At 35.9% G+C, this 24,943-nt stretch overlaps 1 protein-coding gene across 1 annotated transcript in view; it reads left to right on the top strand.

Annotated features, from left to right (window-relative positions):
* Positions 1-24,943, top strand: part of LOC145676021 (glutathione S-transferase 1-1-like) — a 245,294-nt gene that overhangs the window by 20,521 nt on the left and 199,830 nt on the right. Inside the window, exon 2 of the mRNA XM_081746864.1 lies at positions 20,947-21,005. Within this exon, the coding sequence (XP_081602990.1) occupies positions 20,947-21,005 (59 nt within the window). The remainder of the gene's footprint in view (positions 1-20,946; positions 21,006-24,943) is intronic.

Below are 24,943 nucleotides of genomic sequence, written 5' to 3'. Positions count from 1 at the left end.
TAGGTGCCGACGTTTAAGTTCCTCAATCGGTGCTCAGACTTCAGCAACCAACGTCTCATATTATTATTATTATTATTATTATTATTATTATTATTATTATTATTATTATTATTATTATTATTATTATTATTATTATTATTATTATTATTATTATTGCTATTCTATTATTATGGTAGATCCTATGGGCCACTGGTTCCCAAATTCTTCCTGAGAGGCGAGAAAAACTATCCAAACCTGCTGAAATAAAATGAACTGTGAAATTACTTTTAAACTGCAAAGGCTATTTTTTTTAATATTTTAATTTATTTAGCACAATTTCCTAGACTTTATATTCAGCGAAATTCCTAAACAATAAGATTTTGTTTATGAATTTATAACATGTTTAGCAATATTGGTCAAAATAAGGAGACAAAAATTATTAAAAATAATAAGAATTACAATCAAAGCTTTAGAACATTTTGAGTGAAAATAGAAAATGAATCAACTATTGTGTAATTTATGTGAAGACATTTTACATATTTTAAAACATAAAATAACATCAAACTCCAAGTTCTTTAAAAAAATAATTGAATCGTCTGACATGTCAAACTTTGTCAGACACGAAATTAACAACAATATCGTGTTTGCTACGCGTAGATACACATTTTGCGAGATATCTGCACATGTCAATCTGTTGCTACACTTCGTATATTATAAATAAAAGACGTTTCTGGAGAAACTATGGTTGGTAGTATAGTTTTTTCTCAATTTTCTCAAAACTTGTTTCTTCTGACGTGTCATTTTACCAACAAAAAAATCAATTATACGAAATTACACTCGTTTGTGAATACGGATTATTATTATCGTTACTACTTTTTATCGCTCGATCCTCGATCACTAGCGTGCGCAGGACATTGGGAATGTGGGTGCCAGATCTAAAGTACCACCATATGGAATGTCGTCCTCCCCCCCTTTCCCCTAAGAAAAGATAAATAGCGTCATTGCACCCGACGCTGCGTCAGCGATGCACGGCACACATGCAGACGGGAAATAATTTACACGTAATCTCTTCACAGTTTGTAATAATCTTATATATAAAAGAGAACGCACAAATCCTTTGTTCCCTCATCACGCTAATACGGCTGAACCAATTTCTTTCATTTTTGGGGGGTTATTAGGATTTGGACCCTAGATGGTTTTTATCATATCACTTTAATTTTTAATTACCAGTGTCTTGAGATAATTGACCATTCAAGTGTCCATAACGTACAAATCCTTTGTTAGTTCATCATAGGTAAAAATAAACGTATTTATATGCAACCCGCATGACCGTGTCACTCGGCGGGTTAACATAAATGACAGGCGATATAATGTTAACATTTACTGCAATCTACTATGGTTTTTATCATATCACTTGAAAGCGAAAAAGTAAAAATTATCTAAGTAACAAAGTTTATTGCGTTCCGGGGTGACCGCAGCGAAGCGGGGTGAACGCTGCTAGTTCTACATAAAAAAGTTTGTCTAATGGGGGTGTCAAGGCACTCATGGCACCCACGTTGCGCACGCCTATGTCCTCGATATACCGTTAACCTGAAGAGTCTAAAATAGGTATTGATAAATGACTATTCAACAAATATGCATCCTTATCTGAAATTTAAGCTAGAGTTACATGCACTATACCCCCTTTTTTATTCACGGCATGAAAGTGTAATTTCAAAGTTAATTCCAGTGAAAAAATTCAATGGATGCTTGGGTCCTGGAGCACCCATATAGTCGGCACCTATGTTGATAGGTATTATACAGACAAAACATAACAAGCATTCGAACCCTCGTGGCTATTTTATTTCCCTTAGTAGCAATTACTCGTACGTAGATTTCGTGGCTTTTCTCCTTAACCCCTTTAGTGTGGGTGGCGAGTTAACTCGTGTCTTCAAAACGCACCTGCTGTTCGGATGGCGTATATATACGCTTTCATTTTGCTTTGGTTATTTTGTATTGTGTATGGCGAATATACTTGCCCATAGTATGAGTAATGTTATTCCCGACAATATTTAGCGAGTTTGCGCTCACCTAGGAACCCCAAGAGACCACACAGAAAAATTTGGCTTGATCTGTTGAGGCATTCCCAAATTTTGTGTAACCTAACCATATGATGATGATGATGATGATGATAACCATAAATACGACAATGACAAATTATAGTAGCTAATTAGAAGCAACAAAGATCATAACGCCGAAAATTTCATTGTGATTGCTTGAGAGGTTCAAAAGTTATTAAAAGGTAACAAATTCCAAAGTTCAAAAAAAAAAAAAAAAAAAAAACCTACACTTTTTTACAGCGGTTCGCATCTGAAAATTACGCACTGAAGGGGTTAAGAAGAATGTCGTCGTGATTTTATGCTTTAAAAGAACTGGTCTTGCTCAAGACTACAAAATCAATTACGAGTGAATAGAATAAATGTACGTACTTTCTAATACAATATATTTATGGTTACTACAAGTTGAAATTTAATAGTTCCTTCTTTGTCAGGAAATACTGATTATGGAACTATGGATTATGAAATTAAGCACCATTTGACTTGCCAGCATGAGTAATTTGACACGAAACCACTAGAACTTTTGGTTATAATTGGGTGCGGTTATGAGCAAATTTAGGCAGTTTTTGTGTCAAATGTGACTCGGAATGTGCATAAATTCCGCATGAATTAAAGTTACATTTTGCTCTTTTATAATATTTTGTTTCTTTCATTGTTTAGAGATGTTTATTATTAGAAGCTTGCTTCCGTGGAGTAAAATTAACTGCTCTGTGCAACAAATAAAATCAAAGAAGAGCAAAGGGGCTCTTCTCTAATCATTGATTCAATTTGTCTTTGGACAAAGTTTGAATATTCATCTCTAGAAGAGTTGATACAGTTATTTTGTCGCCCTCTACGAAATTTATTAGAAAAATAGGAGATACGTGCTGTCATCTGTTGCCAATAGTAGAGCCTTTACGCTCATTTTAAAATTTAGAGTAGTCTGCCGGCGAAGTGGAATGGAAAGAGTCTTTAGTTGATTTCGCTTGAGTGAAATAGTAAAACGCGCCATTCATCTTTCAAATTAAAATAAGTAACATAAACAATTGCTAGTTTTAGCTGGTATTGCCCATACTAGAGGGCGAGATGAAACGAGAACTAAGGTTATCTCATCTCTTCTGTTAAATTTTGTGGACGTCTCGTCTCGTCTCTATTCTCGTAATTGCTTCTCGTCTCGATTCCCGGAAAAAATTCTCGCTTCGTTTTGTAAATTTATGTTTAAAAAATATGCCTTAATTTTTCCTTAATTTTATCTAGAATTTTAACAGAATCCTTTTGCGTCACGAAAGATTCACAAAGGGTATGATATAATTACATTTAAACAATATTTTGAAGTACATTGTGTATTGGCTTGTATATCTTTAAACGTTCATAGATGGTCTTCAGCATGTTGATACAATCAATTTACCAATTTATAGTATTTTACTATGAACAATTTAACGCTAAAACAGTGTTTGAGGTCTAGGATTTCAGTGAACTTTTGTTGTTCAAGAAACTTGTGAATTTTCTTGTCTCGCGTGAAATTTAAAAGGTACTTCTCGTTTCGTCTCAAATTTAACAATGTACTTCTTCCTCTCGTCCCAAATTTAAAAAAGGTAATTTTCATCACGTCTCAAATTTACAAGGCACTTCTCGTCTCGTCTCAAGTTTTAAAAGGTGCTTCTCGTCTCATCTAAAATTTAAGAACGTATTTCTCGTCTCGTCTCAAATTTAAATGGTACATCTCGTCTCGTCTCAAATTTAAAAGGCGTTTCTCGTCTCCTCTCAAGTTTAAAAAGGTGCTTCTCGTCTCATCTAAAATAAAAAATGTATTTCTCGTCTCGTCTCAAATTTAAATGGTACATCTCGTCTCGTCTCAAATTTTAAAAAAATGTATTTCTGGTCTCGTCTCAAATTTAAATGGTACTTCTCGTCTCGTCTCAAATTTAAAGGGTAAGCCCTAATTCTCGTTTTGTTTTAAATTTAAAAAGATACTTGTCGTCTTGTTTTCGAAACGAAAATGGAGACGGAACAAATAATTTCTCGTCTTGTGGGGAAATACTAGTTTAAGTAGAAGCTAAGAGATTTCTTACATTAAATTTACACTACGAAAACCTTTCTATATGCATATAACATTTGTAATAAAATATTTACACAAGTGTGTTCTTAATACGGTAGGTAACAAACCTTTAGTCCACACTTGTCATTTTATAATACATGCAACACACTGTACAGACTGTTGACCCTCTTCTTCTGTGTATATATATATATATATATATATATATATATATATATATATATATATACGTGTATATAAGAGCTTGATGAGAAATGAAGTGAACCTCTTGTATTGTAAAGTACTGTACGACGTGGCTCTATGGGAATTCCCGGTCGTTGAAAAAAGAATAAAACAAAGAAGATACAGCAAATTAACGCTGTGTTAATTGAACTTACTGTAAAAGGGAAGAAAGAAAGAAAGAAAGGAAGGAAAGAAAAACTTGCGAAAGTGCATATTATGGAATTCCAGTCGTGGCAAAGAAGGAAAAAATGTTTAAAAGAAATGAACATTGATTTGAAAGGAGTTTGGTTTACCAGAACTCTCTTTATATACTTACCCTGTCCGTGTGGCCATCTATCCGTCCGTCCGGGGGATAAGAAGTCTCAAGAAATACTTAAGGGATCGGAGTGTCAAATGTTAGAAATCGAGCTCAGTTTGGAGTCGATATTCAAACCGGATGTAGTAGAAATCAATCATTTCCGGCTTATACTGGTTCACTATAGGTCAAAAACGGTGATAGATAGCGAAAAGCGGCCTCCTGCAATCGATTAAGCGTCCCAAGGATATATTCTATCTTTACTCTGATGTATCTACTGAAACCGGAAGTGCCAGAAATTAATCACTTCCGGTTTTAACGTTGATCATTATAGAGTAAAAATGATAACGATAACGAGAATTAATTTTCTGCACTGAATTAAGCGTCCCAAGAATATATTTCACCTTCACTCTAATTTCTCTATTAAAATCGGAAGTGGTAAAAAAAAAAAAAAAAAATCAACGACTTTTGGTTTTAACGTTCAACGTTGTAGAGTATTAACGGTAATAGATAGAGAAAAACTGTTTTTTGCAATGGATTAAGCGTCTCAAGAACATATTTTACTTCAATTCTTAACTCTTTAGTAAAACCGGAAGAGGTGGAAATACAGAACTACTTCCAATTTCAATATTGTTTTACAGGACAGAAACGATTAGAAATAGCAACAAGCGGTTTTACGGAATCGATTTCGCGTTCTAAAAATAGGTACCATCTTGTCCGCTAACTCCCTATTTAATCCGGAAGTGAGTGAAATCGATCACTTCTGATTTTAATGTTGATTGTGGTAGAATAAAATCCCAATAGATAGCGAGAAGTGACTTTCTCTATCTAAACTGTTATCTCTTTACTTAAACCGGAAGTGGTAAAAACACCAGAGAAACCAAACTCCTTCACGTGGTGTACACCTGACACTGTTACTTATTCTTTCTAAATTTTTCTAAGATCAAAGCTGCAATAGCCAATAACCCATAGGATTTTAAAGAAAGTATAACTAGTGCTAATCAGTATGTAATGTGTTCTATTCCATCGCTTTTAATAATAAACGATTATAATATAAAATATAAATTGAAATAATTGATGTGTGTGTCCCACAATTATTCCTTTGTAAGATAAAGGGAACGGATGATACATGAAAAGCGAATGATCGTGAAAGGAATTTATGGAATGAGAACGTGGGAGGAAACAGGAGAACCTCGAGAAATCCCTTGAACACGATGTTGTCCACCACAAACTCGCATGATCTGGGATGGAACCAGTATTCTCCTACACCAGAAGTAAGTGATAGAGGATAGAGGACATTTTATATACAGGATGGATGATTTGTCTTGACGTTCTCTTGTAACTTTTATATTAATTGATAAGACAAAAAGCACTGAAATTTTGGGCAATACAAATAACAACAGGGAAAAAAATCATCTGTCATGCTCTGCAAGATCACCAAAGTAACAGTGTTGCCAACTCAACATAAATTTATATTTTTTCAATGGCATTACCTCATGTTAGATATTTCAAATCTACATAATAAACAAACAACAACTAATTTATGATAAAGTGTTGCGAACTAAGGAAGCTAAAATATCACAATTATCCAAATTTTTGAGGCCTCTCTAACAATAGTTGCCCAAGTGAGATGGACGAGGCGATGCTTCAGTGTCACATACTACGATAATGATAGACATACTTCACATAAATAGAAACAAAGTTACAAGGAATTGAAAATTTGATTTTTTTAAAAAATAAACTTTATTTCGAAAACGTGTTTCGAGAAACATTACATTTAACATTCCTAAATTATTTTCAAAAGACTTAAAAATCATCCGTACTAGCACAGACAACTTGCAAACCGGTTACTGTAAGCTTGAATTGCAAGTCGGTCAAGCTTGCATCCAGATTGATTGGGAAACGTGCAAGCATAACGCAAGCTGGATTCCAGTAACGAAGTTACATGGGGGCAACCTTGCATTCAGTGTTCCATTCAAGCAAGATGCAAGCGTTTTGCAAGCCAAGTCAATAGCCAATGAACGGCCAGTGATGCTATGACGTTCTGCGAAGGGTCTAAAGCACTGCTTGCAAGTACAACAAAAGGCATATTGTATGAAAGCATGCGGTTCAAGCGAAGTGCAAGCGTAGAAAGCCAAAAGCCAAGCATGCGCCAACTGCTCGAAAGCTTTCTTGCTACCAGGGATATTGCCGTTTACAGTAATGTGATATCTGAAACCGTTCCGGAGATATGAAAAGCGTGGGGAGAAATTGCAATATTGCTTGAAATGTAGTAATTGTTTGAATTTTCAGTAACGATTCATACTTCCCTTTTGCTTGTGTAACACCACAACCGCAGATTATTGTAAGTTGTAATTACAATACGTTCACGCAATTACACAATTTTGAACAGTGTTGACAATTTTACTGATGTTTATGTTCGGAATGGTTTGAGATATCAAATTGCTAGAAATGCCATCATAATCCTTTCGTTGTAAAAAAAAAAAAAAAAAAAAAAAAAAAAAAAAAAAAAACCTGCGTGATTAAATGTGATACTTATCTGAGAACTTTCTCGAATAAAATCTTTCTAAAACATGTCAAATTTACATTTCCTTGTAGCTTTCTTCCTATTTATTCGAAGCATTGCTCTGCCTCATTTCCGGTATTACTATTGTAGAGGCTTTCGAAAATTTGGATCTTTCTGGATGTTTGTAATATTATACCGTTCGTAGTTTGAAATGCTGTTATTATAAGGTTTTGTTTAATATGTTTCGATAGTTTTTAAATAATTATGTAATAATCTGACGTAGCGGCATTAAAAAAAAAAAAAAAAAAAACGACTGTATGCTGGTTTGACAAAACTTTAATCTGGTGTTATTGTATAGTATGTCAAACAATACTCCTGTCGATAGTTGATAGATTAATTAGTATAAATATTACAAGGACATTTCATGATAAATTATCCACCCTGTATATATTTATATATTAATTTGAAATTAGCCAAATTCACGCTTTAGTCTAGAATGATTTTAACCTTAAACTGTCGGGATGGTTGAGAAGAAACCCAGTTCGAATAATAATAATAATAATAATAATAATAATAATAATAATAATAATAATAATAATAATAATAATAATAATGACTAAAATTGTTGGGGAAAACTATTTCCTTACGTTACTCAAACATCAAAGTTTCGAAATTGGGCGAAACTTGCTCCCTTTACCCTCTTATACTTTACCAGTGTGAACCACAAGCAATAAGGATGATCGGAAATTCCTACTGAAAATATAATTACATTATATTATATCAAAATCTAATTAGAAAATTGTTTGATCATATATTATGTATATGTTGAAACTTTCAACATGCGGTGGATTTTGCTTCCTTTTACTACTTATAAAACGGATACTACTCTGTGTATAATCACATAACTTGTATATCGTATCGCACAGAGAAAAGAATTGTGTCTTCCAATTTTCGTTGGGTGTTGTTTTGTATTGTGTGAAACTAGCGGCAGCTTATTAAGGAGAAAAATCCCTGCTTAATTCTCTTTCTGTACGATCTTTCTTTGACGCACTCATCCAACCAGTTTGGTGGGTAATTACCAGCTCATTTAATGTTGTTGAATGATATTATGAGAGTTGTAAGCATTCTTCATTCGAGACTTAAAATTCTTTCCTCATCCATAGTGGGTAATGTCTACTGAATATCTATAGGTACCATATTGGCTTTACTCCTTCATTTCTACTGAAGTCTTACGTACATATCAAAAAGTATTTCTATAAATTGGACAGGATAACTCCTTTATAAATGCAAAATATTACAACAATTATGTTTCACTTGCAATTACTTATATACAGTGTTACCCACAAGAACAGAAATTACTCGTCTTCTTCCGATTTTCATATTTCGAGCCGAAACGAGAAACGTAACAATTCTCGGAGAAATTTCACGAATCTCATTGGCAAGTGTTCATTCAAGTCTTAAATCTCAGACGTTATTTTAGTGTTATAGTAATCTTAGTATACAAACTAGAAATTGATCAAATGATTTTATAAATACAATGAAGAGAGTAAGTTTATCCTTTATACACAAGGCAGGGATTTGAGCGAAATCTTAAAGACTCTCACGTCGTGGCCCCTGGTGACCTCTCTAATTATTACAGAGTAATGATTGATACCTCGTTAGAAAGCTCATGGAACACTGATTCCAACGAGGTAACACTTGTGCAATTCCTACCCTATTCGTAGAAGAAATCTTATACGGAATCGTCCAGAAAATAAATGCAATTTATGTAAAAAAAGAAAAAAAAAAGCTCAAAAAGTTGGCCAACTTTGACCCTTTTCTATTCCTCCCATATAAGCAACAAGTATTTTATCAGAGTATTAGCCTATAGTAGACTACTTCATTACTTGACACAGCAATTTTTATGACTGTATCCCCAAGAAGGAAATAATCCCGCAAAAAATTGATGCAAAAATCAAAACAAGCACGAAATTTATCCTCTCCTTTTCCACAGTGGTAACCCCCACATAAAAATGCGTATCCGAGACAAGCTTCATTCTCCAGGATCACATTAATACCACCTCCTCGCTTAATTATGGCTGAGCTATTAAGATTTAAAGCCTTGACGCAGCAATTGCGTCCTTCGGCGTTTAAAGCTTAAAGATATGCAAGTCATTATACAATATTCTCTAACAATAATAAAATATTCTCCAATAATATTTAAGGAATACTAGGCTAAGGGAATACTAGATTCAATTATTAGATAGATTCTCGGTTTTAGAAGATTCAGAATGCAATAGTGCTGAGGATACTTGGGTTAACGTTAGTGATAGTATTAAAATTTCAGCAAAAGAAAAATTTTGACACGCGGAAATACAGGAGCAAACCATAGTTCGACCAGGAATTCACTACACTAGCAGAGAAGAGAAGACAGACAAAATTGAGTTGGTTACATTATCCGAACGCTAGGACTTCACAAAATTAATTGATATCAGACGGATAATTCAGAAACTTAAAGGACAAGGAAGCTAAAATTATTTATTGAACTTGCAGATAATAGTAAAAACAAAAATATTCCGGACATGTATAAAAGCACCAACGAATTTAAGAACGGCTATCAACCTTGTGTGTTTATGTTAAATAAAGCGGACAGAACAATCCTCACCAATATGGGTAATATGTTATATATGTGGAGAGTTTTCTTTGACAATTTTCTCGAAACGCAGCCAAAATATACTGTTCGCAGAGGAAACTCTGAATTGAATGGAAACTGCAGAACCATATGTTTCCGACCCTAACCAAAAAGAAATAGAAATCGCGATAAAGAAGTTAATGAAACACAATTCTCCGGATAAAGACGAAATTCCTACTGAGTTAATTTTAGCTGAAGGGGAAAAAATTGTGAAACGAGACACAAAAGCAATAGCAAGATTATAAATTTTCAAAACTGCTCTCCCCGCTGGTACAGTGGTTAGCGCGTACGCCTTTTATGCACGTGGTACCTGGTTCGATTCTCATTGTGAGATTGCTAAAAATTTGAACGCATTACTGTGGTTCCAATTGCAATTTAATTTGTAATTCCACGTCTTACATAGCCTCGTTACGAATAAGGGACACTAAACTTTATTAAAGAAATTTTCGAAGCATTTTACATATCGATTTCATATTACAGTCAGAATCATGCGTAGGATTTTTTTCAAGGGGGCAAAAGAATTGACACATATGAGAAGTCGCGAATGTACACACTGTGATGCACATAATACTTCATGTATGATGGACATCGCAAAATTTTATTAACTACAGTAAATATATTAAACACTATAGTGGTTGAGTAAGGAGATCTAATATGTTTTGACATGCATATCGAAGAACCGAACCTCTTTCGAAAATCCAGATGCAGTAATTGTTCCAATTTGCACCCTGCTGTGGGTCTCCATGAATACAGTGTAATGTAAACAGTCACACACACACACACACACACACACACAGAGAGAGAGAGAGAGAGAGAGAGAGAGAGAGAGAGAGAGAGAGAAAGAAAGAGAGAAAGGAAAATCTCGGCGTAATTGCCTCACTTCTACTTATCACTCTTGCGAAATACAAATAGTGGTAGAATTGTCAATACAATCTCTGAACTTTTCAGGAGTATTTTCTTACGATATTAGACACGAAACGTGTTTAAAAAATCTCTCAAAGTCAAAGACACATTATAACCATCTAACATTTTATATTGGGAGCTCGAAGGATGATTGAAAAATAAACAACAAAAAATTGAAATCTTTGAGTTTTACGTCCCACGATTATGCCGGTGAGGCTAAAGGAGACGGTAATGATGAGTAATGAATGAAATGGTGGAATAAAGAAAGTGGGAGGAAACGGGAGAACCCCGAGGAAACCCACTCACACGGTGTTAGTCCACCACAAAGTTCACTTGGAGGGGGCTGGGATCGAACCCGGGACCCCAAGCACCAGCGGTGAACGCTCAACCACTGAGCCACCGCGGCCCCAAACAACAACAAGAAAGTAGCAATGTTTCTGCACTTACAAATCTATCTTAAATAGACTGACAACCCTGTGATAGACAGAATTCCGACCGTCTTTCAAAGAATTCTACACAGTGAGAGTTTAAACCTTCATTTCGCCCTCAACTAGTACTGCTACGATTCTATAGGTTGATACAAGAAATATGGACCCAACACAGGGATAATGTTCAAGGTTCCGCTAGACGCTGGGCGATCTGATTACTATATCTATCTACTTACATCTAAAAAAAAAAAAAAAAAAAAAAAAAAATCTAGTTCCAACAACAACAACAAAAAGAAATTATAGGAAATTTTGCGTTAGGAAAAGACCTAAACTTAACGAATATACAATTCTAAAGGATAGACGCTGTCTACCCTGTCTTTCCTCAAGCCCTCGCCACTATATTGTACTAAAGACGAAATTGAGCCACGAGGGAGCTCAAATTTATAGTTAGGCTACTGTTCTTTAATATATTATATTACGACTATCGAAATGTACTACAAGTTAGTCAATACATTCAAAGGAACTAACGGCAAATATTTACAAACTTTTTTTTTTTTTTTTGCTAGGATGTAAATAAAGTGCTTAGTTTAACGTAAACAGTTACGTTCATAGGGTAAGTGGACGCGTGACAATTGCAAGTAACTAAAGATGAGTTTGATGTATTGATGTTCGTCAGGATCACATAATCCGATATCGAACGCAGGATCCTTCACGTTAAAAATGAGCGTGTATCACTGAGCTGCTATGTTTTCATTTGCTACTGTTTCTATACATTTCTGACGTAATACTACTACATACTTTACGACTAAAGCATAAAATGTAAAGAACGAAAATATATTATATTGAGAAAACATATTAGAAAATGAGATAAATACAAGGAGAACGATGGCAAAAAAAAAAAAAAAAAAAAAAAAACGCAAAAGAAAAATAAATGGCACAAAGAAAGTGCAAAGGAAAAAGAGAACTAATGCACTTTGATTGAAATGCGTATTCTGTAGGGAAGATAAGGGGAAGGGAGAGTATATTTCTCGCAATTTCTTCGCAAATGAAGTTTTTGTACAGTCACTTGGGTCGAGCTTGATTGGCTCATTCTAACATAAGTATTTCGATTCAAATACTCATCCTCAAAAGAGATAATGGAAGTCCATATACACACCTTTCTTCAGGTAAATCAATTTCCCGCCGTGCGAAGAACAGGAGTCCAAATAGTTGTTATATTTAAAAAATATATATATAAAATTCTAACAATAATACGGTTATGCCACAACGGTTATACAATAAGCTAATTTGTTGTAACTAGTGTAGTCCATGAGACGAGGAATTTCTCATCCCGTCTTGATTCTCGTTTGATAAACAAGTTGAGAGTTGAGACGACAAATAACGAAGTTTTAAAATTCGAGACATGACAACCTTAGTTTCTTTTTCGAGACGAGAATTATGACAAATCGAGAAATTTCACGAGTTTCGTGGCAAGTTTTATACCTCAAACACTGCTTTAGCGTTACATGAGTTACATAGTATAAAAACTATAAATTCACAATCATCATCGTCATCACGGGACTGTAAATACAATGAAAGAACATTTATTAACGTTTAAAGATTGAAAATCATTACACAACATACTCCGGTTATAAACACGGTTTGAATTGCAATTTAATGTATTTACAAATTGTGGTCTTTTTCTTCTATAATTTAGCATCCTCTGAATACGTACTGAATTCTAAATATATATAGTGTCTTCTTGTAAATAGATTAAATAAACAATAATAAATGTCCTAAGTTAAATTCCCTTCATATGTCATTACATGATTTAATTGTTAAGGCTTAAACTATTTATACAATACTATTTAACCATTAAAGTGCTAAACTATTTTTGTGATATTCAGTTTTATTTTTTTTAAAAGGATGTTGTTTCCACATTAACAAAGCTTACTTTGTGCATAGATTAATTTTTAATGGAACGGTTTCGTCTCATATTAGATTAATTGTATACTGTTATTTATATTGCTTGCTTACCGTTATTATTTTAACTAAAGTTGCCAACCGTTCTGTATTTTACCGGACAGTTCGGTTTTTGACCTCCTTGTCTGGTGTCCGGTACGACCTCAAAAGCGGACGTTAAGTGGCCGGTAATTTTTCCTCTTACTAGTCCTATTCTCTGTTCTATTCAGATTATTTTTTTTTAATTCCATGGAAAGTAGATTTAATTGAATCTTGATTCAAGGGGCGTACGCAGGGGGTGGGTCCTGGGGATCCGGACCCCCCCCGAAATCCCGACTATTTTGTAAATGTAGCCTACTTTAGAATTTTAGAAACTTTTATATAATTTAGCCCCAAATTGTATTTGAACCCCTCCCAAAACGCTTTAGACCCCTCCCGAAATAAATTCCCGCGTACGTCCCTGCTTGATTCTAAAATGAACCGCATTTGATAACCGGCTGATCAGTGCCATAGCACAATTCCATTCCGCAACGAATTTGTTCTTCCGTCACAGTGATATCGTTTGTAAAGTGACAGTGATGCCAATTTGGCCTTTTTTGTCGCTAAATCTAGCATATTTAGAGAGGTATTTACTGCTAAAGGTCAGTAAGACTGCTAATGGTCAACGAAAGTACATTTTTAAAACGTTCATTCTCAGCTACAACTTCCAATTAAATAATGCAGTAAAAGTATGTAAGCATTATGAGACATTGCCTGCCTCAGCGAAACTAAACCCTGTTCGGCGTAAGCTCTAAACTGCGATAAACAAAGCCACGTGAAACTAAATCTCGCTGACTTGCTGTTGGCCTACCGACGCTGGTACTCCTCCGCAAAATAGTTCATATGATTTGATTATTGCTTCTACTAGAATTTCCATATAAAACTACTATATTATTATAAATGACAAAAATATAATACGGATTATCTAATGATACTGCAATCGAGTGTGGTTAATGAAACAATAGAAATAAACATTAAGCATGCGCAGTAATTATGGCGCCAATTCAACTGTGGAGGCGTGTTCTACTTTTACGTCTGAAAGATGTCTCACATGAATCCCGGTTCGGCGAGTGTTGTGGTGAAACATCAACAAGGTAAACCTTTACTCACTAAGCAACAATTGTTTACGAGCGAAATTCAAATACTATTTTTTTAATCTTTCAAGTCTTTTTCTTTCTTTTCTGCTGCTTCTGTAAGTATCTGGACAACACGAGACAGTATTGTCAAAATGCACGTGTATAATTTGCTCCTCCCCGTGGGGAGTGGGAGTGATACATCACTAGCCAATCGTACTTGTGACAAGCGGAAGGATACAAATATTTTGTTTATCGGAGTTTAGAGCTCACGCTGAACAGGGAATAGTAAGACTTATTTTTCCTGTATATTTTGTGCATGCCATAATTATAGGTCATATTGTCAATTATATTTGCTTTTCTGTTTTAAACACGATGTATTATTGATGGTAGACTACATAAATTACATGTGCCGACTCAACGAAAACTAGATTAAATAAGTTTAATAAAGACTTCAAAAGTAACTAAAGTTATTAAATTCGAACCACTAATTGCTTAATTTTATATGAAGTAACCACTTTCAGGGTGTTGACATTTTTGATGTGCGATGATGTCACAATCTTAAGAGTGCAGAGGTAAATGTGGATCTGAAAAGGTATGGGGACGGTAGGTCGCGGCATGACGTCCGTCACGCCGTCCCCTGCCTATCTTTGCCCATTGTAATTTTTGGGAACTGGGAGGACGCCGCACATATTTTCTGGAGGTGGGGGGACGACGTTCCCGCGTTCTCCTTCATTTTTACCCCTGAGTATACGTACTCCAGGAAGGTATCCGGTATTTTCACTTTCCAAAGCTGACAATCTTATCTTTTACAGATCAGAAGTGAAATCAATAGTTTTTGCATTCCATTTATACTATGAAAATTTCGCCTTGTTAACATTAGTTAGGAGTAGTTCTGTGCCATGAACGACTTTTAATGTTTGAAAATGAAAATGAAATCTTTGAATACATCAATACCAACTTGTTTTCATCTCCTAATAAGAATCATGCTAAAAGATTTCGCTATGTGCGCTGATGATTTGCTATGTAGCACTATTACACGCTGCTGGCATGTAGACAGTTTGCCGACCTAAAACTGTTGTAAAGATTTAATTGCAACTTAAAAACTACATTGTTTTAGTTTAATAACTTTAAAATGTAACAAGGGTCTAACTGTATTTTACGTTTTGCTCTTTAATTTTTGCACATTTTGGTGTTAATATATTATGAAGATTTAATTACTAATTAAACTGGAGTAGTAGCGTAGACAGAACTCAATCTGTATTAGATCAATAGTGTGCCGGTGCTGTGCCATCTGTTGTAACTCAGAATACTTATCAAATGAACGCAACAAAATGGGGATGAAGCTAATGCACAACAAGGTACTTAACTGTAAAATTGTGGTTGAATTAAAATAAAATTTAAATGTTTCTAATTTGAAAAATGACTAGTTGCGGGAAAGAGGTGAGAGAGAAAGGATGTAATTAAGAAATAGGAATGAGCACTAGCCTGATAATTCCAACGAGGCTGGCGTCGTCCTGGTCATCTGTAACGATGAAGGGTTTGCCCTGGACGAACCTGGATGTTCTGGTAACAGCCAACAACTGGAACTCAATCCTGTTGGACTGCTAGGGGCGTCGAATTCTCTGCGATAATGCGTCTTTGGGCTGTCCTCTTACATCTTCATTCCACTAGCCTCAACTAACAAACTCAAAAGTGTCTGCGGCGATGAACCGGCAGAATGGTATTCTTTAAACATGGTGTCGGTCGTCCTCCATTTATGGGATCTGCTTGTCTCCGATGATCCTGCACCTTCCTCAACTTCGTGGCGAATACCCCTTGTTGTTGTGACCTCCATGGTTTTGTTCGGCTGAAGAATGAGGACTTCGGAGTTCAAAGAATCGGGAAGTATCAGGCTATGCTTGAAGGTATGTGGAAAGGCAATGAGGAAACTAGTCGTGTTTATTAACAAATATGCGTTTACAAAAGCTGTCTGAGAATGTACAATCTTGATCGAAGTTTTCTTCCGATGAATTTTCAAAAGTTCATGGTTCTGTCGTTAATAAATGCAATTTAATAAAATAATTGAATATAGCGAATTAAGTTAAGAGTTTACACAATTATCTCATGGTCACTTCACATCTAATACACAGTTACTTCACAATATTATATTGTGATAGTTTCACTGAAACGTAAGCTGTATTGTTTCAATGTACTATGCGACCGAACACTGGTTCCCTTTTCTTGTGGTAGCTAGTGTCGCTTTGTTTATATCATAGAACAGGTACTTTTACAGACTTGCCAACGTCTTAAAGCGCTAGGAAACTAAACGTACTAAAGAGAAAACCAAAAAGTAATCGACAGGGAGAAGCAGTGTCGATGTGATATCAATGAAACGGAGAAGTCAGGGGTGCCCACAAGGGGGGGGCTATGACGCAAACTGCGTCATTGAAATATTTGGGGGGGTAAAAATCCATATAATTATGTTTGAGGGGGGGGGTAAAAATTAATCGAAAATATTTTTTTTCATGGAAGAACACCTACGGATAGACAATTGAGGGGGGGGTGCGTCATGGACATGAGGGGGGTGGGCACCACTGGAGAAGTTACTCATTATTCCCAATTTTGTAGTAGTTACTCGCGTTGGTATCAATAAAAAGAGAACTGAGCACTACTTGTCTCGGCTGACCTTGGAGAAGCCCCTCCCTTTTGAAGTAACCACATCTCTATTCTTGAGCCGAGTAACTACTGCGCGTTTGATATCAATAAAAATTAAAGACTCCTCTGTGATGCTAGTAACTTCTCCAAATTTATGGAGCAAGCTAAATAGATGACTCCGTGTTAAATATGGCAGAGTATATGATTGTTTTGCCACGTAGAAAAACTTATAAACTGCATAGAAATGTTGTAAATGGAGATTACAAAAACATTATAGGTTCATGAAAGAAAATGTAGAGTGGTTAGCACAACATTTTTAAAGAGAATCAACCTAAATTTGGGGTGGTGCACTACCTAATGAGGAAAAGATGCGGGTTTCCTTGCGTTACGTGAGTGATCCGGGATTTCAGGTCGGAATGTCAGAGGATTCTGGTATGGCTCAAAGTACTGTGTCTATGACTACTACAAGTGTAATGGATGCGATTATTGCGATATCTGAAAATTGATTGTTTCCGGAAGTGTGCGTACTATGCAAACAGCAAAGGCAGAGTGGCAAGAACAATATACATTTCCGTGTACTCTCGGAGCACTTGACTATATACACATGGCAATAAAGAAACCTAGTACTTTGGAGACGAATACGCTAACAGGAAGCGGTTAGCGTACATGCTTTTGGCATGAGAGACCCGTGTTCGATTCTCGGCGGGAGCTCATGTGGTTCGAATTCCACGTTAATCAGTGGGTCCCGTCTCATATAGCCTCGCTACTGAAAAGGACGTTATACTCAAAATCAACTCACTCAACGTTGATAGGAAGGGTGTATACATGAGAATGTATTTTTTCATGCCAAGGCGAAAGGGGACACGTATGGTGTGGAAAACGAAATCGGATGGACGTGCTTTATGATGTGAGTGGCTGGACTTTTTTTTTTTTAAAAAAAAAAGGAAACGAAGGGGCTAAGTGTCTGATTTCGTTCTTAAAACCAAACAATCTACAAAAACCTTGGGCAACACGTGATATGCGCTTGTCGTGTTAATCTTGACATTGTTTGATTCGAACTTTCTTGTTTCCCGTTTTTTCTCGTTTTTCTTTTCTTTCTTTCTTTCTTTTTCTTTTTCTTTTTTTCTTTTTTTTTTTTTTTTTTTTATTCTCGCTCGAATATTAAAGATTCTTTTGGATTTGTGTCTCAGTCGTAGATGTATTTGATATTTCGTTGCATTTCACTGTACTTGCCTTCAAAGCCTCGGCTTTCCTTCGTTTACTTTCTGGTAATTGTGACTTTGAAAGTACCACTGGAAACTCTTATGGTATTCACAATTGCACTTTGATTGAAACTGTCGTTGCTACTTGTCCCTTCCATGGCGTTTAGGATACTGCGCTATAAGTTACCCACAACGAAATGACCGCCCAACAGATGGGAGAAATGAGTAACTACTTCTTTTATTGATACGACTCAGTGCTACGTGCAGAGGAAGCGCAAGTAAACGTTCATAAATCTGGAGCAGACTAGACCTGAGTAGTGGCTTGTCTTTTTTGATACGAAATTGCGGGCGGAGATTATTCCAGGTGTAGTTACTCCGATTCTCGAGCAGGACTTCTTAGGAATAGTTACTTATTTTTATTGATATCACCCGTTGTTAGTGTCCGATATCTTATCTTTCTTAAAAAGATTGGCGTACGAACAGCAGAAAGAATGATTATTTCAGAAATAATAAAACTTGTGCTTTCTTCTAATATAAAACAAGACGGTATGACCATTTGAACATAGTGATGCAATTGTTGAGTCAGTGGTGTCGCAAGCGGTGGGCGATGACTCAGGGCCCCGCGCTTTAAGACCAACGAGCCTAAATACAATTTGATACTGACTTTTATAAAGACCCAACGATTCAATAATTAAGAATGTAAATACAAACAATTATGAATTCGGATTTATTTACCTAAAACATTACAGAATGGTGGCTTGAAACAAACTTATTATTTATTCTTGTAATATCAGGCCACTAACATAGGCGACAGGTGAGATTAATTGATTTTGAGAATTTATTATTATTATTATTAGCTATCTGAAAAAAGGAGACGTTAAAGACTTTTCTTTCCCAGGGATCCGAGAGAATCGTAAGAATTTACTACGCCGCTAGCTATATGTTGACATAATAAATCGGAATTAATTTCTTTATAATAACTAGCGTTCGAAAAATGCTCCCTGTCCAACGCAAGTGTAATGTTATACTGGAGTGTATAATTTTTGTAAACTTCTTAGATTTTACTACAATTTTCAACATTGAACCGAATGAGAATGCCGACTGATTTTATTTATTTTTTTCTGCTTTGTGGGAAACAAAGGAGATATCTGCGAGATAAGACATGAAGCAGAGGTTAAAAGGTATGTTCAGGTGGTGTCAATGTATGCACTCCGCAGATTTCGGTGAACTAGAAACACCAGACAACTCCTTGTCATACATTTCATGGGAACATTCGAAATTTCAGTACGATCAATCGGTCCGCACAACTGTCATACTAGTGACAGAGCGTGAAACTACACAACGAGTGATTAAACGGAACGGGTGTGGTGCAGGCCCGTAGCCAGCCCAAAAATGTATGGGGGGGGCTGAAGTTAGGGGGGGCCGATCCAACCATATGATAGTTCATCACCGTATTATAGTTCTTTTGCAAGCCTACTGTAAAACTTTTAGGGGGCTAGCAAAAATTTAGGGGGGGCGCCCCCTAGACCCCCCTGGATACGGGCCTGGTGTGGTGTTAGTGAACTCTGCATAGATATCTCATTCTCATTAGGATTTTAAATATTTTTCAGATGGTGGACTCTCTAAAGCAAATCTTAATTTCTTTCCTGTAGTGTAATGAGAACAATTTAGCATTTAATGTTCTAGTTTCAAAGTCGCTGAAATCTCGGGTTCAAATCCTAGGATCGTCTATTTGTAGTAAGAACTATTGTTCCGCGAACCACAAATTATATATCAATGCTACTGGCGAAAATTCTAATTGTTCATCAATTACCAGTCATCCGACTAAATTTTTCAAATTCCCTCTAAACACAGTATTAAATAATATTGCACAACATTATTAAATTAATAATGTACTGAATAGTATTTCAAAATTCTCGTACATTTCACACGGCATTCGATCAAACAAAAATGGTTTTATGGTATTTTACTTGGGACGCAGATTATTGCAACATATTCTAGTTGGTAACCCTGCTCTCAGGGGATGTTTTACTGTTCCACTTGTGGCCACGACCCGCTCACCGCTTTGTCGAGCTGTAGTTATTTCGAAATGAATAGTGGTGATACTGAACATCAATATGCATTGCTGGTTTGTATTAGGACAAGGATCGTCACCATATTTAGATTTTATAATTAACAAGTAGAATACCCGTTCTCCGCATGGGAAGAACACGTTTCATTTTGGTCATAAATGACACCAAAACTGTCACCAATGAACTTAGGGACCCCAAAAACCTATGAATTCGACACTAATATGTCATTTCCAATTATTTTTACATGTCACCTTCCCTCTTAGGAAGGAGGGTCTGAATTTGGATTTAAACGCATCGGAAGTGTTACTGATAATCTCAGCAATCCCGAAAACTATGGATTCAACACTAATATCGGTCATTTTCAATCATATATATATATATATATATATATATATATATATATATATATATATATATATATATATATATATATTAGCGATCCCGGATTCGGCACTAATATCTATCATTTTCGATTATTTTTAAATATCTCCCCCTCCCCTCCCCTAAGCCGCACTGTTAAAGTGAAATGTTAGAAACACTCCCAGACACAAACCTCATCTATCTTGAAAATTTGATCGAGATCGGTCGAGTGGTTCAAGAGTTAATAAGTCACGAACATAGTCACTCTCAATTTTATAATATACTGTAGATAGAAGATAGATATAGATAGATATTTGTGTAACCGCATGTAGGTTATTGGGAGAACTTAAATAAACAAATGTAATAGATTTTAACTGCGGTCCGAAGGCTCGGGAGCAACAGCTAATAAGGACTAAATAATGGGCATAATTTATATTTGTTGTATTAGTGACCTAATAGTATTTTTTTTCTTTCTTATATTTTCCAGATGAACCCACAGCATACTGTTCCAACGCTTGATGATAATGGTTTTATTTTATGGGAAAGGTAAGTACATGCATTATTTTCTATATAGAGTCATGTTCTAAAAATGGCCACTGTGTTTCATACTTATAGATTAGAAAACTTACTCACATAGAGAATGATTTGCTTTATTTTAGTGTTTTTTTTTTTTTTTCTAAAAATAGAAGTACGCAAAACTATCCTGTACACAATAATCACTTATGGCTAAGTTACGTTTATTACTTTCAGTTTTACCAACATTGTAAATATTAGAGCAAGAAGTTTCTTTAAAAAAAAAAAAAAATCTCGGTGTTTATATTAATTTAATTTATTTTGTGCACCTGGCAAGGTTGCTAACTGTAAACGATTACTTAATTTAGTTGTTTATAAGTAATCTCAGACAGATGGCAGTGTTCTTAGAGGCATAATTTCACCATTTTCTCCCTCAAATTTACGATTTGCTCCCAAATTCACCATTCTCTCCTTCAAATCACCATCAGGAAGTCGCGGTCGGAAAGAGGGATTGCCGACGTCGACGGTGGCGGGCCGCCGGAGGCAGCCAGCGCCCTTCCGCGGCGGTACGACGTCCTATTTGTTCAAAGTTGCCGACCTTTTGCCGAGGCGGCAAGCGGTCGAAAATCGTAAAATAAAATGCCCTTTGCCGACTCTTTGCCGACTGTTGCCGACCGTCAGAGTCGGCAAAACAGTCGGAAAGGCCTCTTTCCGACCCTCTGCCGACTCCTTATGCCGGCCTCTTTTCGAGGCGGCGCCGGCGCATTTACTGCGCCTTTACGGCTGTTTGCCAACTGCTCGGCAAAGCAATTATTCGTCGCGGTCGTCGACCGGCCGTCGTCCTGCGCCGTCAATCCTCCTGCGGCATCCGGTCGGCATGGACAAATTGTTCGACTGTAGGCGGCAAAATCCTGATGGGGATTTACCATTTCCTCCCAAATTCACCATTCTCTTCTTCAAATATTGTGAAAGTGTACAAGTGTACCAGTATGTCGAGTTAGATAATTTTGGGAGGGTCCAGACTCGATGGAACTCACTCGTGGGCATCCTCCTAATATAATCTATTAAAAAAAAAGTATGGAATTCATAAAATTCGGAGGGAGTCAATTAACCCCTGCTCTCCTCAAACGGCGCCCCTGATTAATATACTTAAAAAAGCCTACAATACCAATTGGACAATCGAGCTCCTCCGTGGCTAAGCGGTTAGCGTACGCGCCTTTGGCGTGGGAGTCCCGGGTTCGATTCCTGGCGGGAGCTCATGTGGTTCGGATTCCACGTTAATCAGTAGGTCCACGTCTCATATAGCCTCGCTGCTGAACGGGACGTTAAACTCAAAATCAACTCAACTCAACTCAATTGGACAAGAATTGAATCAATCCAAGTATTAAATTCATCTTGGAAAATGACAATATCCAGTAACAGACCTGTTACATTTTGCGCGTACAAACTGTGTCAGAACGTTATGACTGAAAATTACTATTTACAACCAGTACATATTATATAAGCGTTTCTTAAACTGTGGTCCTCTTAGTTTGAGCAGAATTCAAGTTCAAGCTTTGCCTAGTTGAGTCTAAGCCTAGTTGAGACTCTCGTAGATTATACAAACAATATAGGTAAACTACAATTTAATACGATAAAGATTATGCATATTCTAATACATAATTTATATAGATATATTATTATACAATATTGTTTGTAGTTTTCAATTATTTAACAAAACTATTATGTAGTTTCTTGTAGTAATACCAAAAACTAAAATCAAGGAAGTTTCAACTAATACTATTGTTTTTAAATTTAAGTATGCTGGTATACGCTCAAAACAAAGAAACGAAAAATGATTTGCTATTGAAGTTGGTGTCAACCGTAGAGTGTTTACATACTAGTGGTTCTGACTAATCAAAGTGAACCACTTTGGAAAAAAAAAAAAAAAATGAGAAACGCTGTATACATTTGTGCGGAGAAGAAATCCTACATCGTCGCGTCGTGCTTCTTTAGCCGTTTTAGAATGAGATACGTTGTAATTAACAGTTTTAAAATAAACAAGAACCAAAACATATTTACGTCATCACCATCATATTTTTTCCCCTTTCAAAAGTATGCTCACTCTTTATGTTTTATTTTTCAGCACTGAAGCATGGTAGATTGTTATTTTTCCATATTATCTTGAAGGAGGGAGTTAAATCCCGGAAGTCTTGTTTCAATGTATTTCAAGCAGAATGTGAATGATTTTCACTCAATTTTTTAAAAATATTTTTCTATCCTATTAGTTTATTATCTTGAAAAAAAAGAAAGAAAAAATTGTCGATTTCCAACGCCTCTGTTTCTACCATTATTGTAAATAATGGATTATTACTACTAGTATTACAGTAAAAAATTGGTAAGATGCCTAATGACATGCAGTAGGTCCTACTTTCAACACTTCTAATGACACTTTGAGTGTTACCAAGTCTTTATTGTAATAATACAGTTACTTTAGTTTCTCGTGACCTCCCATGTATCTTGCATATCTCAGCAAGGGCATCATTTAGGGAGGGCAGGAGGGGGCAATTGCCCCCCCAAGAGTTTGAGGAATACATGTGCTTTAATAGATTGTCTACTAATATACTAGTACAGAACGTGAGATTCTTATGTCAGTGGTGCTGTTGCCCCTCCCAAGCGAAGTCTGAAATGACGCCCCTGTATCTCAGACTTTATTATTACTGGTTCAACACTACGCACTACCAGCAAATGGTCCAATGTGTTACTGAGGGCAATATTTTGCGTTCCTTCTTCTGCGTTTTTCGCATAGAATTTGCCTGAACTCAAAATTCTTGCACGAGAATTCCAACACCTCGTATGGGCACCTTAGTGAGCCATCCAATTCCTTTTTCTTCCCTTTCTAGGGGCACCTTAGTGAATCCCCCAGCTCCTTTTTCTTCCCTTTCTAGGGGCACCTTAGTGAATCACCCCAGCTCCTTTTTCTTCCCTTTCTAGGGGCACCTTAGTGAACCACTCAAGCTTGCCCCTTTTCTTTCCCTTTCTGGAAATAATAATAATAAAATAACTCTGAAACACATATTTTATTATTTTAAATGAAAAGTCCAAATACCAATTTCATTCCTCTAATCTTAAAGAGATTCCGAGATATGGTTGTCTTACTGTACTAATTGTAACTTTTACTTCAGTCCCCTTTCGCGTCAAATTTTCAGTGATGTAACGTTGACATTTCTGGTAAGGTGTGCGGTCGAACGTTTCCAGAAATTCGTACACTGTATTATAAAAATAATGATCTTATATACATAATCTCCGAAAGCATTTATATAGAAAAACTGCAGGGTGTCTTCAACACACTTAGATGCTTCACAAATGCTTACACATCATTTTGTACCACCTGAGCACTCAGTTTTCTAGAACTTCTTAAACTATTCACAAATTGTTTTGTCTGCAAATTCTTTAGTGTTATAATTGACACAAAATTATCGTTATAGAGTCATAATTCACTCACAATTAACAAATTTAAGATGCAATAAGCCTTCGTTTTGCAAGTAAATGCCACCTTATGTGTTGGTGTTCTTTCCTGCTTTCTAGTGGTAAAATCTACAATTATACTTTATCTACTAATACTTTATACATAATATGGATACAAACCTGTAGAGATTCTATAACTTTCTACGTAAATAAATTTGATGTGTTTGTTATGGTTGTTTCAGTATCAGTTTTAAAATTTCCGGAAGGAGTATGAAGAACCCTATATAGAGATTTTGATACTATACAAAGAAACAGTTTTTGGCTATCTCCTACCGCCAAGGGGGTCTATTTCTCTGTAACTTTGAGGTGGGAGGAGGGCATTCAGATTTTGAAGGCACATATGAGAATTTTAAGACAAATTTAATTCGAATTATGCCAAATATTGTATATTCATAAATACAATGCGGAAGGCCTACATGAGGTTTGGACAGGCCCGTATCCACGGGGTCTAGGGTGGGCTGACC

This window comes from Thermobia domestica, chromosome 18, assembly GCF_964235325.1.
Source record: "Thermobia domestica chromosome 18, izTheDome1.hap1.1, whole genome shotgun sequence".
Lineage (NCBI taxonomy): Eukaryota > Metazoa > Arthropoda > Insecta > Zygentoma > Lepismatidae > Thermobia > Thermobia domestica.
This window is presented reverse-complemented; position numbering and strand designations above follow the sequence as displayed.